At 34.0% G+C, this 18,933-nt stretch overlaps 1 protein-coding gene across 1 annotated transcript in view; it reads left to right on the forward strand.

The window, feature by feature from the left end:
- EIF3E (eukaryotic translation initiation factor 3 subunit E) overlaps positions 1 to 18,933 on the forward strand; it is a 47,536-nt gene that overhangs the window by 9,915 nt on the left and 18,688 nt on the right. Inside the window, exons 4-7 of the mRNA XM_052651645.1 lie at positions 1,459 to 1,501; positions 2,801 to 2,905; positions 8,278 to 8,403; positions 9,085 to 9,209. Of these exons, the coding sequence (XP_052507605.1) occupies positions 1,459 to 1,501; positions 2,801 to 2,905; positions 8,278 to 8,403; positions 9,085 to 9,209 (399 nt within the window). The remainder of the gene's footprint in view (positions 1 to 1,458; positions 1,502 to 2,800; positions 2,906 to 8,277; positions 8,404 to 9,084; positions 9,210 to 18,933) is intronic.

Genomic DNA, 18,933 nt, shown 5'->3' on the forward strand with positions numbered 1-18,933 from the left:
ATAATATAAAGGGTGTAACACAAAGTTCTTCACTGTGATCTACAGCAAGTATTAAGTGAGGTTTGTTTTTTTTAATCTTTTTATGTTAAAATGTTGTGAATGTTTCTATTATAATATGCTCATATCCCCTCCCCATTAAACCTTTAAGTAAAATTATGCTCCCAAAGACATGCAGCAGTAAACATAAGGAAATGGTTTCATTTTTGAAAATGTGCAGAAGGTGGGCAACTCTGCCACCTGTCATTTGTCCCTTGGTGTCTTTGTCATCAGTTTGTTTTTTACTAGGCTGCCAGCATCTCAAGTTATGCTAATTTTAGAAAAGTTAAATTGGGTTTTTTGACACTTTGGTATGAATTGTATATTGATAGAATGTGTAGCACAGATAGCCTGTAAGTTAACTCCTTGCAAGAAAAGTTATGACCAACCTAGATAACATATTCAAAAGCAGAGACATTACTTTGCTGACCAAGGTCCGTCTGGTCAAGGCTATGGTTTTTCCTGTGGTCATGTATGGATGTGAGAGTTGGACTATGAAGAAGGCTGAGCGCTGAAGAATTGATGCTTTTGAACTGTGGTGTTGGAGAAGACTCTTGAGAGTCCCTTGGACTGCAAGGAGATCCAACCAGTCCATTCTGAAGATCAACCCTGGGATTTCTTTGGAAGGACTGATGCTAAAGCTGAAGCTCCAGTACTTTGGCCACCTCATGAGAAGAGTTGACTCATTGGAAAAGACTCTGATGCTGGGAGGGATTGGGGGCAGGAGGAGAAGGGAACGACGGAGGATGAGATGGCTGGATGGCATCACTGACTCGATGGACGTGAGTCTGAGTGAACTCCGGGAGTTAGTGATGGACAGGGAGGCCTGGCATGCTGCGATTCATGGGGTCACAAAAGAGTCGGACACGACTGAGCGACTGAACTGAACTAAGCATGATTTATTAGTCTTATACATTTGCCAAATCACTGTCCTTATGAAAAATACTAACATTATGGAGGGGGGCCAAGTTAATATATAGGATTAATTCGTGCTTGTTTGTATTGTCCATCTATTTCCTTCTCCATTTTAATATAGTATCAATTAGAAATGTGTCCTCAAGAGAGCAAATAGCATTTTCAGTAGGTTACCACCTAAATAGATCTCACTGATGTCACTATAAGAATAGTCAGAATGTTCTGGTTTTATTACCTGAAAAACTGAGATCATGGGGTGAATCAGAACATATGGTTTTCAATTAGGGCTTAAGAAATCTCACAGTGAAATTTTAAACTTTAGTTTTCCTTGAGTTCGTGTTCATTATGTTCAAAACATGTAATGTTCTGTTTATTTCTGGAAGTCTTATTTTTAGTGTTAAATATTAAAGTAATTATATGGCTTTATGTAAGTAATAAGATAGAAGATGAATATGCTTGTTTTCTGTGGCCTGTGAAAGATAGTAATTTTAAAATTTTTTTATTAAGGGATGGTCGGATGCTGTTTGACTACCTGGCAGACAAGCATGGTGTAAGTAGTCTTTTAAAAAACTGTTTAGTTGTCATGTTGTAATAAAGGTAATTAAAGAACAGTGCTGAATAGTTAATTCATGGCTTGAAAAAGATGTAATTTCCCGATTAATGTGTTAGATGTAAGACGAGGTATGTTTTTGAAGCTTTAAAAATTAGTCTTGATTGGAAATTAATATGTTTGTAATTCCTTTAGATAACATGTTAGCTTTTTGTATTTCTGATGGATTAACAAGTAGGTAAAACAGAACTAAATTTGAATTAAAATGCTTTGAAGAATAGCATTAAGTAACACTTTGGCTGCCTTGTGGAATGTAGTAGCCCTTGACATTATCAAGACCTTTATAAATCCTCAGATAAAGGAATGTTGTTACAGGCTATTCAGTCATTTTCTAGTCTCCTTCCCTTGCATTAACTCAAAGTGTGTGTATAATCATTCGCATATAATTAATTATTTAGCTTGCATTCAAGTTTTACAGAGAAGACAATGGCAACCCACTCCAGTACTCTTGCCTGGAAAATCCCATGGACGGAGGGGCCTGGTGGGCTGCAGTCCATGGGGTCGCTAGGAATCAGACATGACTGAGCGACTTCACTTTTCACTTTCATGCATTGGAGAAGGAAGTGGCAACCCACTCCAGTGTTCTTGCCTGGAGAATCCCAGGGACGGGGAGCCTGGTGGGCTGCCGTCTCTGGGGTTGCCCTGAGTCGGACACGACTGAAGCGACTTAGCAGCAGTAGCAGCAAGTTTTATCTTTTATGTAACACATAATTGTTGTTAACAGGAGGCATGTTGACTACTGTGCATGATTACTTTTTCTAGTTTCTATGTAAAATGTTTTGATATATTTGTTAATGTTCTAGTTTGGAGCCTTTCTCTTAGATTTCTTCTCTTTCACTAGGTTTGCATCATAAACTCTAAAAATGGGTGTAATTTGGGGGCCAGTTTTTGCAGGGAACTGAAATTTACTGTACACATTATTTATACAGAATCAGAAAATCTTAACAGGGATGCATATGCTAGATAGTTGTCTAAGCTCCTTTACCAGCTAAGAGATTCACACATCAGACCTTCAGCTGTAATTCAAGTTTGTATCACAACTTAAGGCCAGAACTGTGAATGTGAAATTCAATAATTCCTAATATATATTTTAAGGGTCATGTGGTTTTCTGATATTGGGCTGGGAGAGGGATCAATTTTTGAAAGAATTGCTATCTGGGGACATTTGAAAGAATAAATGATTTGAATCTTAAAACTCAAAATTAAGAAGCATAACCTAAGCTTTTTTTCTGTTTTTAGTTCAGGCAGGAATATTTAGATACACTGTACAGGTATGCAAAATTCCAGTATGAATGTGGAAATTACTCTGGAGCAGCAGAATATCTTTACTTCTTTAGAGTGTTGGTAAGTAGTCTTTTCTTTTCCTTTTCACTCTTCTTTTGTAGGTTGCCTTGGTTCTTCAGAACAGGTCTGTAGATTTGGGTCTGTCCATTAAGTTTTCAGCCATCATTGGCAAAAGAAAAAATAAACTTTTAACAAAAGCCAAAGAGAAACAGGAAACCTTAAGTCAGGGCCTCAAAATTTGGAGGGAGATTTAGCTTGTCCTTGAAATCCAAAAGTAGGAACCACTGATTTGTCATTTTATATATAGCTGTATGATTTTAACGTTAGTAGAGTTCTATCATGTAATAGATTTACTATAATAATACTGCCCGGCACAGTGAGTAGCACATTTTGGGCGGCATGTTACTTAATTTTTGCTAATTTTAGTTCAGCGTTTTATGCTGCACGTATTCCTTGAACTTGTTCTAAACAGCTGTGGAATTCTAATGATATTTTTAAAAGATTTTATGCCTTAATAGTAACTTTTTCTACTTTCCGCCCCTCAGGTATTAGACCATAAACTTCCATTTTCTTTCCCCCATTTTGTAGGGAGTAGATGAGTTTAAATGGTATTGCTAGGTAATAGCAATTTTGTCTTATTTGACAAGTTCTAGTTTCATTGCTTTTGTCAGGTAGAGAGAGCTGTGTGAAGCTAAAGGAAAAATCAGGCTTCACACTGACAGATTTCTTTCTCATTCTGTCTTCTGTTTAGGTAATTATATTAATAAATGCCTTCTAAAATTTCCAAAATTCTCATTTTAACTAGCTTCTCATTTGAGAAATTATTGTTTGTTACTTTGGTTTAGTAAGAAACTGCTTACATCTCTGATAACTCTAGTTAATCCTAGAAGTTGGGAAATTACCTCTTAAGACAGGGACTTTTTGTTTTCTAACCTTGGAACAGTCCCTTCTTTCTGTCTCTGTTTTCTGGTACCTTTTTCTTTTAGCCCCACATGTCACAAAGAAAACATTCAATGGCTGCTATCTTTGGTTGTTTTCTAGGAAATTAAATTTTCCTTTTTTTGTAAGGGAAGGAAGAGTTTGGTGTTATTAAATAAATCTTACACTTTAAAAAAATACTTAGACAACTTTGTTTTTTAAAAGTACCATCCTTTCAAAGAAATAGATTTCACTTTATTTCTGAGTTTGATTTGAAAGTAAAAAAATTTTTTTTTCTTTTACTCCTATTTGTAAATGAATTCTTAATTTGCAGTTTAGCTGTGGTTAGCTTGCAAGTGCATTGAAGGTAATGGATGATGCTAAATTTGTAGTGGCTTATCAGAAAATTCCATCAGTTTTACTTTTAATATTATGAAGGATTTAAGAGAGCAAAAGTTGATTACTTTGGAAATGTAAACAGCTTAGAAGAGGATTGTAAAATCAGAAGCCTGATATGATTACAGGTACATGAAAAGAGTTGGTTATTCATATCATTTGTTAATGCTGGGAGTGAATTTTGAGAATGAAGATTTAGTGTCATGTTAGAGTTCTAGCACAGTAAATTTATTGTTGCTGGTCAGTGAGTGAATGTGCCATTTTGCTAAGACATGGAAACTTAAGGTACCTGCTGGAAATCCAGATATTGAAACTCTTCTAGCATATCCACCCTTGAAAGCAGGTTGGTATGAAGAGCCAACTGTAATGACATGGACTTGAGCCAGAGTAGTATGCATGAACCTTTTGGGAATTAAAAAAAACTTGCTGCACTGCTACAAAAAGCTTTTTATCCTAACATGTATTACATATTTTAGTTTTAATAGTATTATCATGTTTATGTAGTATGGTTTAGTCTGAAAATTTCTGCATGTGATTCATGTATGGGGCCTCCCTGGTGGCTCAGATAGATGGTGTATACTTTAAAAGTTTGCAGAGTTTTTATATTTACTTTTGTAAAATAAGAAGATCTCAGTTGGTTTCCTATCTTTTAAAAATTCTGGATTGATCTTAAGCTTTTGCATCACCTGGCAAATCTTATGATAGAACTCAGGTGACATTCTAGTGGTTGAATACCATGGTCCAGATACAAAATTAATGTTTTATGTTAAGAATCAAAATACAGTGATTGGACAGTACTCAGAAATTAGGTGCAATTCACCTTAAAGTTTTTGACCCATCTTGTGCCACAGAAAAATTGAGTTACATGGAGTTGGTTATTTCATGTTGGCATATTGATAAAGGCTAACCAAGCTAAGTTTTAAGCTGGTTTATTTTACTTTTTCTTTTGATATAGATAGACACCGTTATAAAATCTATGTATTTGTATTATAAAATCTATATTAGATTTGGGATAAATACTGTCAGTGTTTTTGCTTATTGGTTAGTTAATTTTATTTTTTTGCAAAGGACGTGTTTTCATTTCTAAATTCTTTCCTAGCGGTTGATTAGTCTTTTAAATCTATGGTTAGGGAAACATAAGCTATGAAAGAACCATTGTAACTATGATACGAGATTAGAATTTGACTCTCTGAGTGACCTATTGTAGGTTAGTGTTGTATAAATTAAAGCTGTGTGACCCTAGAATCTACTTTTATTTTTAAAAGATTTGGTGGCTTTTAGAAAATACCAACTAGTACTTAAATGCATCCTCTTTGACTGCAAAACTTCTTGGACTAATTCTGTAAGAAATTCATTAATTTAAATTGAAATGGTAGAATAAATTTGGTAGGAATTTTGGAAATTTTTTTGTTTTGAAAGTTGTTATCACTGTATTTTAATTATTTTGTTAGAATTTGTCCTCACTGTGGTCTTTGGTCTGGCTTCAAAATATAACCCCTCCCCTCATCCAACAGCTATTTGAAATAAAAGTAATTTTAAGATGCTGGGACTGTTGGTGATCATATTTGTGTATGTGATTCACTTAGAATTTAAAATTTCCTACTCTTCAGTACTTGTCATTCAGTTTAAAGGTACTTGTCCTTGAGTCAAGAAAGGTTGAGTAATGATGATTTGGTGGATTTTAAAATCTTCTCATTTCTTTTTTTTTTTAGTGTATTTATTTGTTTATTTTGAGTTTTAGAATCTTGCCTGAAGATTTGGATCTGATGTGTTCTGCTTGTCACTGTAAAAGATGTGTATTTCATACATTGTTCATCCCATTTTAACATCTGAAATTGAGATGTGTCCTAAATTGACCTAAAATAATTAATATACCTTAAAATTGATGACATCTTAAATTTCAGTGAAATATTAGTACTTAGATTTCTTTGTAAGGATCAAACATCTTCTCTTTTGTGATTTGAACAATAGTTTTATGGATATTTGTGTCAAGTGTTTAATTTCAGTAAGTTTTAACATGCACATACCTGTGCAGCTACTACCAAATCAAGATAAAGAATATTTTACCCCAGAAAGACCCCTTGTTTCCATTTGCAGTCATAGCTCATCTCTTGTTCATCTACTGATTGGTTTCCATCCCTATTAGAGTGGCCTTCTAGAATTTCATATTAAGAGGAATGATATTTTTAAGCTTGTGCCTGGCATATTTTGGCTAGCAAGTTTTTGAGATGTCTTTGTGTTATTGTATGTATCAGAAGTTTGATTCTTTACATTCTAGGAATATATTAGTTTTTCTGTTCATTCATTAATAAACATTTGGATTAGTTCTGAATTTTGTCTGTTTCAAATAAAGATAAGAATATTTATATACAAGTTTTTTTGTGGACATAAATTGTAACAGTAATAAGAACCAGTGGTTTCATTATGTTTCCAATTTTAATTTGCAAATTCTTCTGTGCTATTCTCCTGTTCTAAGAGTTGGTTACTGTTGCAGATTCAGTCTCTGCTATTTGCCTGTTCTAAGAGTTTTCCTGTTCTAAGAGTTTGTTATATATTTTTCAGTATATTTGGATTAGTTATTGCTGTCAAAGGAAGACTCTCAGTGTAGGCTGAGTCTGAATTAGGTGTGGTTTTAATCCTCATAGTTAAGGCAACCTATAGTACTCTGTATCGTCATTTCTATTCTCATTATCGTTTTGGTAATGACTCACCTTTTCTGAGTTTTTATTATGTGTCAGATGATGATGTAATATTCTTTACATGTATTATGTCATCTAACTCATACAACAGTTGAGGTGGGTTCTGATAGTATCTTCATTCTGTAGATGAAGAAGCTAAAGCTCAGATGGTTCAGCTGTTTATAGTGGTAGAGCCAGAATTTAGTGGTTGGATTTCCAGTCCTGCCCATACAATTTTATTTAACTTGTAATTATAATATGTACTAATGGTACTTTACAATTAATACCACCATGTAAATGCTTCAATGAAAAAGTTATTCTGCCTCCAGTACACTCACTTGCTTCTGCTACTTTAGCACAGTTCAGAGTCATTATATAATCAGCTTTTCTTTGCCTTGCTTTTTGAGAGTCCGGCTTTACTTGTTTTTGTTGTTAACCTAGTCTTTATAGATGTTTGGGTTTATGATACTCTTCTGCCAATGGCAAGAGGAGATAGCATGGCCCTCATTTCTCTTTTTTGGTAGGTTAAAATTGCAGTGTGAGATCTATAGCTTTTATGAATAGAGGTATAATTTTCAACAAGTTATGCTCTCCATGCATCATTTCTGCCCTCTTTTTTAATGAAGATAAAAAATTTTTATTTACCTTTCATGGTTTTAGGATTGTATAAGAAAATGAACTTTTGTTGCTCGTTGCATATTCCTTTGATAATTATTAATGTTATTAGCCAATACACCTGCTTTTCTTTCTGTGACTTTTTCCATTTGTATTGTAATTTGGAAAGCTTTTTGTTCTGAAAAATTTTTTTAAATTGTAAATGAGATCCACAAGACTATTTCCATATCTTTACTCCAGGAATTTTTAGCAACAAATTGCTTCTGTATCTTAACTCTTGGCAAAGATTTAGGGCTCTAAAATTTGATTAATTGTGTATGTGCTGTGCTGTGTACTTAGTCACTCAGTCATGTCCAGCTCTTTGCAACTCCATGGACTGTAGCCCACCAGACTCCTCTGTCCATTGGGATTCTCTAGGCAAGAATACTGGAGTGGGTTGCCATGCCCCTCTCCATGGGATCTTCCCAGCCCAGGGATCAAACCCAGGTCTCCTGCATTGCAGGCAGATTCTTTACCATCTGAGCCACCAGGGAAACCCTGATTAAATTATCTGAGATGGATTATGCTAAAACACTGGTGCTGTATCCTAGTTTTAGGTTACTCTTTATTTTCTGATCTAGACTGAATATCAAAGACCTGAGTATTTTTAGTAAATTAAGTTAAATGAAAGCTGTTTGAGTCAGCTTAACCAGTGTGATCCAAATAAAGGGCAGTTTTGGGAAGAGAGCTTTAGATTTTTTAGTAGGCTGGGTGGATATGTAGGGTATAACATTATCTATTCCTCCAGAGTATTCAGAATATAATTAATTATGATGGCTTCAACAGGTTCCAGCAACGGATAGAAATGCTTTGAGTTCACTCTGGGGAAAACTGGCCTCTGAAATCTTAATGCAGAATTGGGATGCAGCCATGGAAGACCTGACACGGCTAAAAGAGACCATAGATAATAATGTGAGTTACACCTTTTTAAGGTGATTCTCTGAAATTTCTATGTATCCTTCATACTTCTTGATAGGAAAAGTGCTGTGTACTTTTAAAAGGAAGGAAGAATGGGAGGGAGGAAGACTAAACTACAATGTTCACCTGACTTAAAAATCACAGTGGGTTAGTGGGTTGATTAATTTTACTGAATCTCCTTGAAGGAAGTTGTCAAACCTCTTTTGGCTGTTAGAGAAAATAACTCAGCTTTCATTTTTGTTAGAGCTATAATGCCTCTTTTACCTGTTTCAGTGGAAAAGACATAATACTCTTAGTGCTACCCTTTATTGAAAGTCCTATGCAGAAGACATTTTTCATCTCCTATTAGTGTCTAATAAAACCTCTTTTTATGGAGTATTTAATTTAGTGCTTGCTTTTAAAAATGTTTTCTGAAATGAATGTAACTTAGAGTCTCTAAAAATGGCTCAGTGGACATTGTTGAATTTGTCTCTGAGAACAGGGAAATTCTGCCTGTCAGGGGTCATGTAGAGAGCAGTCTAGTCTAGGAGATTGGACTTTGATCATAATGATCACAGTGCGCATGCTTTAGAAGGTTCTCATTTTAACTAAAATTCCGATATTAGCAATAATTTACTCCCTTTCCTCTTTCTCATATATTAATATTTCCTTTGTATACATTTTTTAATCCTTTAGTCTGTGAGTTCTCCACTTCAGTCTCTTCAGCAGCGGACATGGCTCATTCATTGGTCTCTGTTTGTTTTCTTCAATCACCCCAAAGGGCGTGATAACATTATTGATCTCTTCCTTTACCAGCCACAGTAAGTTATTTCACTGTATTTTTTAAAAATATTTATTTGTTTATTTATTTGGCTGCACTGTGTCTTTGTTGTGGCATGGGGGAGCTTTTAGTTGTGGCATGTGGGATCCAGCTCCCCAACCAGGGATTGAACTGGGCCCCCTGCATCAGAGCTGCAGTCTTAGCCACTGGACCACCAGGGAAGTCCCCACTGTATAATTTTCACTTTAATTATATGAAATCAAATGGAATTTTTAGAATTTAAAATGTACTTCTCTCTAACATTTAAATTTGTTTTCACTTTTTTTCCCTTCTTCATGTGGTAGATGTGCTTGTTCATGGAAAAAGCTTACATATAACTCTAAAGTAAATTATTTGATAAAAGTACATTCTGAGCCCTTTAAAGTGCTCTTTTAAGTGTGGTCCCTGGGCCACCAGCATCAGTATTTTGCAGAATCTCAGGCCTTATCCTAGAAGAACTGAATAGAATCTTCTATGTAACAAGAATCCAGGTAATTCATACTTGCATGAAAGCTTCAGAATTAGAAGGCTTTTAGGCTGTATTATTTGGAAGGAAGATAATACATCCCAGGAATCCCTTTTATATCGCCTTTGCTCTATCATCCAGCTTTTGGTAACAAGAAATACACTGCTTTGTGAACTGTACTGTTTTATCATTAGGTAGAAGTCATTTTTAAAATTCATTCTTCCATTTGAGATAAATGCCTCTGGATCTTCTGCCTGTTATTTCTTAATATTTTGGTTGGAGCAACAGAAAACAAGACTTACTTTATGAAAATATTTCAGATACCTGAAGATAATTTTCCTTATTTTTCTTTCCTTCAAGCTAAATATCTCTGGTTTTATCAAGTAATGTAGTTGGTTACGTTCTTTAGTATTATGGCTGCTGTTCTTATATAACCACCAGTTTATCCATAGCCTTTTAAAAATCTGGATGTTTAAAATGGAAAGCTTATTCTAGAATATCTAAGCTTTATAGAAAGCAGTGGCAGTATTAGCTTCAGTGACCAGTACATATACTTTTATTAATTTAACCCAGGATTTCATTAACTTTTGTTTCTGGGTATGACTAACTAACTGCATTGTTGACTAAATCACACATAAATACTTTGAGCCATATTTCTGTTATTTTTAACCTAAATTAAGATAGAGATCCTAATACATTTCAGTTGATTTCTGCTTATTGTTGTCTATCAAATTAAGATTTTAATTTTTTTCTAAAATGTATATTTACTTTACAGAAGTATAGTTTAGGAATTGATGGTGTAATACCCTTTTAATATAAAATCAGTGAACATTGAACAACCTATATTTTTTGTGTGATTTTCTAAGTTTTAAAAATAAGGCAGTAGTACTCTAGCAATATTTTTGCATAAGTTGATGAAATATAATCATCTAAACTGATCACATTAGTAACCATGTTCTCTAAATGCTCAGTTTATTAAGATTTTTAAGACTGAAATACTTGACTTCTTCAGTTAAGTTGTTAACATGAACATCTGAACTTTAAATTTAAGAGAAATTAAGTTATTGGTGGTGATAAAGATGAAAAATATTTGCCAACCAAGAAGTGCCAGTAATTTTTAAATGTAGAAACAGGGAGCCAGTTTTAAATGGTATAAATTGTGTTTCTGCATTAAATGCTAAATATTCCCCTAAATCTGGCAAATAGAAGCACTTTTATCAGAAATCTGCTTGGCTTATTTTCTGTATTAATATTATAACTTAAGTTCAGTGTTAGTGTATTTAGTCAGTATTTGCATGATAGTGAAAGTCGCTCAGTTGTGTCCGACTCTTTGTGACCCCATAGATTATACAGTCCATGGAATTCTCCAGCCCATAATACTGGAGTGGGTAGACTTTCCCTTCTCCAGGTGATCTTCCAAACCCAGGGATCAAACCCAGGTCTCCTGCATTGCAGGCGGATTCTTTACCAGCTGAGCCATAAGGGAAGCCCTTGTATCATGATACACTAGTCCAGTTTGTTAAAACTGAACACAGGCAAGGAAGTTTTTGTAACAGGAAATTATTTTGATCTTTCCTTGAAAAAGCAAAAACTACATGGCATTAAGTGAGGTAGAAGACAGTGTATGATTCCAGCATTAAATTTTAAATGTAAATTACAAGAGATAAAATTTTTTATAACTTACATGGTTTATAGTAATTTATTTTATTAGAGATTATAGCATTCAGGTATGCCATCTAGATTCACAATAGTCGCTAAAGCGGGCATAAAAGCTTGTTTCTATCTGAGCTGCTGTTCCTCCTTAAAGAAACCCTCTTTGTAGGAAATTGAACGTTGCTCAGTCTTGTCCGACTCTTTGCAGCCCTAGGAACTATACCATCCATGGAGTTCTCCAGGCCAGAATACTGGAACGAGTAGCCTTTCCCTTTTCCAGGGGATCTTCCCAACCCAGGGATCAAACCCAGGTCTTCTGCATTGCAGGCGGATTCTTTACACGCTGATGCACCATGGAAGCCCCCAGAATTTTATAGTTGGATACTCTTTGCTGGATGTAATAATAGATTGTAATCTGGAAAGTTAAGTTATAGTACATTTGTTGCATTAAGTAAGCTCTTAGAAAAGGTTAAAAAAGGAAAGTCACTGTGTACTAAAGTAAGATCCTACAAGGATGTTATATTTTTTTCTGATTTTTGATCTAGGAAGCCCACAACTTTATTTGGTAGTATTTTAGGGGTTTATTTGCAAAGGAAAGAGCTGAACCAACCTCAAAAGAACTGATGTATAAAACCAACATGCTATCATTTGCCATGAGAAGTGCTGAGAGAAACTAAGAACATGAAACATTGACCAGATTGTTCTGACCCTATAGGTTTAATATTCATATAGGAAGTTACGGAGTACAGAAGATTTCTTTATGAATACTTGGAATCAGGATAGACTATTAATTTATGTGACTAGAATGTTTAATAGCACGATCAGATTAACATATCCATTTCCACAATATTTTTGTCGCTAGGTCTATCCAGGATCCAGGTCAGGAACATGTTTTGGTGTGTATGTCACCCTAAATATTTGAGTGGGCTTTTCCAAGGTTTGGTTTTTTCTATACTTCTCTTTTTATGATTCTGTTTCAGATCACTGCCTCTCAATTTGCTCCCATCTTTCTTTCCTGGTCCCTAGTGTTGGTTTAAATATTTTCTATCAAGTTCTCAAGTCTTCCTGATAATGATAGTTTTCTCATGCTAAATTGATGAGCACTACCTATCTTTAATTTTAAACTATCCATGCATCTTACGAAAAAAGATGTTTTGTAAGAATTTCAAATTCAAAAATTAAGGATATAGTTCTCAGTATTTATGGAGATTAATCAGACATGCATTCAAATGAGGAGAGATTAAAAATAAAATTGTCATGTAGTATTTTGCCTCCCTTCTGAATGATAAACCTGTAAGATTGTCTTATGAATTCATTAATATCTCTAAAGTCATGAGTGGAAGTATGAACCTTCCCTAAATGAGCAAGTTTGATTCAGACATTGAATACTGTAATAGCTGGCTCTAATCTTGATACCTAGCAGGTGGGTTATAAGGACAGGTTTTCTTGTACAAAGTCATAGGGATCCCTAGGTATTGGCCTTCCACGCTACTACTTATGGGTAGACTCACTCTCCTATAGTTTTTATAGTTACATGTGTATCCAGAGAGGAATATTATTGAGCTGATTTTAAAAACACATCTTTAAATAAAGTAAACAAGAAAAGTAAAAATATTCAAACCCACTAAAAATTCTATAATACAGATCAAGGGGAAATAGTATATTCATTCCTGACAACCTTATGGCTTTAATATAATTAAAACTATATTTAATTCCTTAGTAGAATCTTTTATTATAAATACTAGAAATATAAAGGTAGTAGTTGAGATAGAAAGTTTTGTTGAAGATAAAAAATCAAACTTATAAAGGAAAACAATGCAAAAAATAGATTTGTTTTTTAAATTTTAAAGTAAGATAAAGGTTCATGGTTATAGAGATATAATTAAAATAACAACTTAGAATTAAGACAGTTAATTATGAAGCTATATATTCTGTAAGTAGGCTTAATGCTTTCATTTGTATTTCCATGGTTTCATGTATTAAAAAGAATACCTTATGCCATTAAAAATCTCTGAATAAGTGTTTAAAAACTAGAAATTTCATAGCATGTGCTTCCTGGACAAAAATACAGTAAAACTGGGCATTATTAAAAGTTTTATAAATAACTGAATCAAAGAGATTAAGTATTGATAATTATTAAATACCTGCCACAGCAGCACTCAGAAATTAGTTCATAGCCTTGAATACTTGTTCAACTTTTAAAACCTTGATTAAAAGTACAGAAAAACAGAACAAAGTCAGTGAAAATAAAATTAGCAATGTATTAGTAAATGTTAAACATTTCCGTCCTCCCAACTCAGTATTACAACTTTAAAATTTCTCCAAAATATGGTGCTTATCATCTTCACTTGCCATAGGGTCAGGTTGCCATCATATTTTCTTCCTTATTAGTAATGTCTTAATGACATATTCCCAGTTTTGCCTGATTATAACTTTTTCATGTGAGAAAACTCCCAGTTGGCTTGACAGATTATTGTTTCATTCATTTTCCTAGGCTGCATATTCTTTAAGTAGAGTAGGTTTTAGTAAGTAGTGTGTAATTTGCATTTATGTCTCTACAGTCAGTATGTCTTTTTCAATTGTCATTGATATATAGTAGGTATTAATGGAGAAAGTATCATATTTTTCTTTTTCTAATTTAACAGCTCAGGAATAGGGCTTCTCTGGTGGTGCAGAGGTTAAAGCGTCTGCCTGCAATGTGGGAGACCTGGGTTCAATCCCTGGGTTGGGAAGATTCCCTGGAGAAGGAAATGGCAACCCACTCCCATATTCACAGGAATGCAGTTTACTGTGGTTCATTGAATATATGTTAAATTGATAGTTTATATAGATTGTGATTTCAGGCTTTTTTCAAGTACGAAAAGTACTGTGATGATGATTTGTACTTTTGTCCTTGAAGTGAAAGTTTAGATGCCAGTGCCAGTTGAATCTCTTACATCATATACATTATCATTTCTGCCATAAGTTATTCTGAATCTAAAATGGAGATGATTTACACGTTTGAAAAATGTTGAACTTTTAAATGTAATATAATATATAAGATAAGGTATCAAGTGTAAGCTGGAACAGTGTTCGTAGGCTATTAGAGATGAGGCTCTGCCACCAAACATAGATGCTATTAGTAAGAAGAATGCATATGTAATACAATGCTCTCGTTACTCTCCATTTGTAAAAAAAGATTTAAAGTTCAGTTAGCAAAAGAATGTTTGATTTGTTTTCTAAAGAAAAAAATGTATATTTCCTAAGAAATTTCAGGTTTTACTGTTAACAGTCAACTAGATTGTGCCCAGAATTTGTCCTCACTTACCATCTGCCATTATTTTTCTGAAACTTCCTAATTGTTCCTGACAAGAAAACTTTTATGCAAGTATTTTACTTGCTTTAGCTTAGGATGATCTCTAAAAATCCATCCTCTGCAGTTATAATAAGTTTAGCCTTTCTGGAAATACCCTTTTCTTCTTTTTTGTACCAATTCAAAGCCTGCCTGTTTTTCAAGATCCAGCTCAGGTTTACTTGCTACATAAGGTCCTATATATTGTGCCTGCCTTATACTTGGTTTAATTAACGTCTTTCTAAAAAAACTTACAATTGCCTTATCACCCTAACTAGATTATAAGCATGTTTGAGAGGAGAATTTTATTTGGTGGTTTATTTTGTCTTATCCTTTGATTACTAAACGTTCTAACTTATAATCAAAAAATACTGTAAGAACACTTCCATAAAATTATACAATTAGAACAGGGTTGTGCTAGAAAAAGAATAAACTTTCTTATGTGACCATCCTGAAATTGCACTTCAGAGCACAATAAATACTGAACCTCTTATTTAAAGGAAAAATAGTTTTAAGTTAGATTTCAAAAATAGAGAAGGTACAGGCTCCTTTCTTACATAGTTTTTAATGCAAACAAATAACACAAGTAGCTTAACATATTTACATATAGATGTGCAATTTATGACACCAGTGAGACCAGGAGAAGTTAGAAGAAGATGAAAATTGATTTGACTTTTAAATTTTGATTGATAAAGAAGAAAGGAGATGAATGATAGAGAAGTAGAACAGAAGAGCACAGTGGTTACTGGCAGGCTATTAAATAGCGATACCTATGGTTTTTTTATATTTGAACTAAATCATATGATTACTGATCCTACAGGAGTGTGAACTAAGATGACTTGCCCAGAATCACCCTTGATCCTTACTCCCTTCCTTTTTGTACTGATCAATATAGATAACTTACACCCAGACATAGACAGGATCGCTTCTTTCCTAGCAGGTAGGAATTCCCTGCTATGTTTGGAAGTCTGCTGTGGTAATGCTGTATACCAAAAGCTACGGACTGCGAGCTAAAAATTGTGGCCCATTGCTTTTTTTCTCATGGCCTGCAATCTGAGAATGACTTTTGCATTTTAAATGGTTAGGAAAAAAAATATTTTGTGATATGAAAATTATGAAATTAGAGTTTTAATGTCCATAAGTTTTTATTGGAACACACATTCATTGATCTATATTGATCTATCTGATCTGTGCATGTATAGAGATAGATGGATATAGAGAGATACAGAGGTGATCTATATCTGCTTTCGGACAGTAACGGCAGAGTGGAATTGTTGTGACGGAGATGGTCATACATTGTTGCACTCGCTTCACTACTGCTCAGTGCTCCTTGAATCCCAGTGATGCTGCCGTAGTGCCTGGCCCTTTTCAAGTGTCATGTATATCACTACACGGCAACGTTTTACCAGTGCTTACTCATCATGTCAACAGGAGAAAAGTGGATTTCAGATGTGCTTAAATTTTAAGGCACAATACAGTGGAAATATTTTGTTTCAAATTAGAAAGCAAAGCATTGAATTGACAGTGTAGATATGCTGAAAGTGTAGTGTTCATCCATATAACTAGGCCGTAAGCTCTCATTACAGTATTCCCAACTGATTACAAAGCAGCTCTCAGAAAAATAAGGAAATTTAAAACAATACTGCAGCAGAGTTTCCTCACAAAATTAAGGAAAATGAGGCTTCAACGAAAGTATGTTTCTGAACGGCTCTTTTGTTAACCAAGTAAGGAAAGCCATTTACTAGTTATGTTCAGTTGCAGCAGCCAAAAAAATATGTCCAGAAAAAAAGAATTGGTTTAAAACTTACAGCCTTCTACTGAGAACTGTTCCTCAGAATTGAAGATATTGGGAGCACATCAATAGTCAATTAAGAAATAAAGTATATGATTTTTTAGTGATTTCTTAGATTCTGTTGATGGTTGTTTATCAATATGGCTAGTTGGTTTGAGGAATCACTGTTGGATTTGAAGTGTCTGAAGAACATGCCTTTATGAATAGTCTGTGGAACAACTACAGTTGAAAATATTTTCAGAGTTAAGAAAGCACTAATTTAGTACAACCTGAAGTGGAACCTGCTAAACTGTTAAAAATATTGGTGACAAATATATGTGGGGGAGAAAATTGGTTATTATTGGACAAATTTACAAAGCTTGTGGAAATGTGAGGTGTTGAAAGCCTATAGTTGTCCATTGCATTAGACATTTCCACATATTTCGTGGAAGATTCCTGAATCCATGGTGTATTATTAAACCATTAGCGTCAACAGTGAACTTCATTTTCTGTTGTGGGCTTAACTGTTCGCGGTCCCTGAATTTTTGTTTGATCGATAGAATATCTTGACTTTCCCTAGTACCACAATGATAAAATGGCTTTGCAGTGGTAAAGTTTTATTGTGACTTTTTCTAGGCTGGAGTAAGGTGGAAATTTTCTTAAACAAAAAATTGCCCTCAACCACTATGAGCAAGCCCTGGATGGCTCTGGAAGTTATATTTTGCTATAGACTTAATGTTTCTTAGTTCAACCTAAAATTATAAATCTGAACAGTACTTATATGCAGACTTATACTGCAGCAGGCATTTGATGATGAATAACATAGTATGAATCCTAAGTAATGTCTAGCTGCTTTAACCTTTCCTGTTCTTTCAAAAGTTTAAAGAAGAAATGAGACCTTCATTCTCACACAGATTTGTAGCAGATAGATTTTTTTAAGCTTTTTTTACATTTCAAAAAAGTTTTAGATCTCATTGTAAGTACAAAGGAAATTTCTGTGTATGAAAATCCATCTAACTGTGCAATTGAAATAGAAATGATTTATTTGCAATGTAATGATACATTACATTTGATAGCTAAAAGGCAATATCAAAAGATCTTAACAGAATTCTTAAAAAGCCTTCCCCAAGTGATAAATATGCTAAATTAAAGTCTTATCATTGATACCAATGTTTGGTAGTACCTGCATACATTAAAAAATCATTGTCGGGTTAAATATGTAAAATCTCATTACAGATTAGCATTAACAGACATTTGTAATAAATTTTAATAGGGATCTCTAAATTTGAACCCAATAAGCAAAGTTACCCTATTAAGGGAATTTTACTATTTTTATTAGTAGACTTGAATTATGAATATTTGTAGTCAACTATTATATTTTGAGTTTTTATAATAGAATATTTTAGAAATTTGTTTTATTTTTATATAGGTGCCTGATTAATATTCTGAGTCTTGCTTCTTGACCTGCAAAACCTAAAATATTCATTATCTGGCCCTTCACAATAATTTTCTAACCCAACTATATACTCACATAGAGATGATTTCTTAAGGACATCATTTTCCAATAAAAACAGTGAAATTATACATGATGCAATAATACAGAGAAAGGATAAGTAAAGGGGGGGGTTACCATCATATAAAATATACTTTAATCTTGTAGGAATAAATCTATGAATGAGTTCCATAAATGTGTACTAAAACTACCTACTTCAAATCTGATTAAGAAAACCAGTCATGCTCTCCTATACACCATGTCTCTGGTAAGAGTATTGAGGCAGTCACTTGTACTGAACAACAACATTGCATTTAAAATTTTCTGCCTGAAACTCATACTTAATTTTTCAGATAATGAAGCTTTTAGCTGATTTGTTTAGTTATCTTTTCTTAGAAATTGTTTTGTTCTTGAGTTAATGTTGATTATTTTTATAGCTTGCCTTGTTTAGAGGGAATTTAAAGAGGACTAAGTGGAACTAGATTTTATCTAAATGTTCGGTTATTATCAGATTGTAGGGTCCTCTGATGAGTTCAAACAACATTTTATGGGGTATCTACAATATGACAAAGTATAGAGATTTATTAACATTATAATCTGGGAGAACCTGGGAGATAAGGTTTCTCTGCTGGACCTTGAAGAATGGCTAGAATTTAGACTTTCAGAGGGATGTGTTTGGGAGAGCAGTGGAGTGAGCTTTAAGAAGTGAGGAAAGCAGGAGGCAGTCAGTGGTGTGCTGGGAGATAGAGCTGGATGGGTACCTTGGAGCTTGAAGATTCAACTAAGAGAAATGGACTTTGTTGACAAATATTTCCAACCTGGTGCTCAGAGGTTCTTACTGGATAAAAATTAGGGAGCTGTAAAAGGAAATTGAGCAGAAGAAATACAGGATAAATACCGAATGACCAGGGTGGTCAGCTGCTGATCATCAAAATAGTTTCCAGTCTTCCATCCCCTGAAATTAATTGGTTTTAATTGTTTGTGTAAGTGCCTGATTCTCTTAATTATGAGG

Source organism: Budorcas taxicolor, chromosome 14 (genome assembly GCF_023091745.1).
Source record: "Budorcas taxicolor isolate Tak-1 chromosome 14, Takin1.1, whole genome shotgun sequence".
NCBI classification, from domain to species: Eukaryota; Metazoa; Chordata; class Mammalia; order Artiodactyla; family Bovidae; genus Budorcas; species Budorcas taxicolor.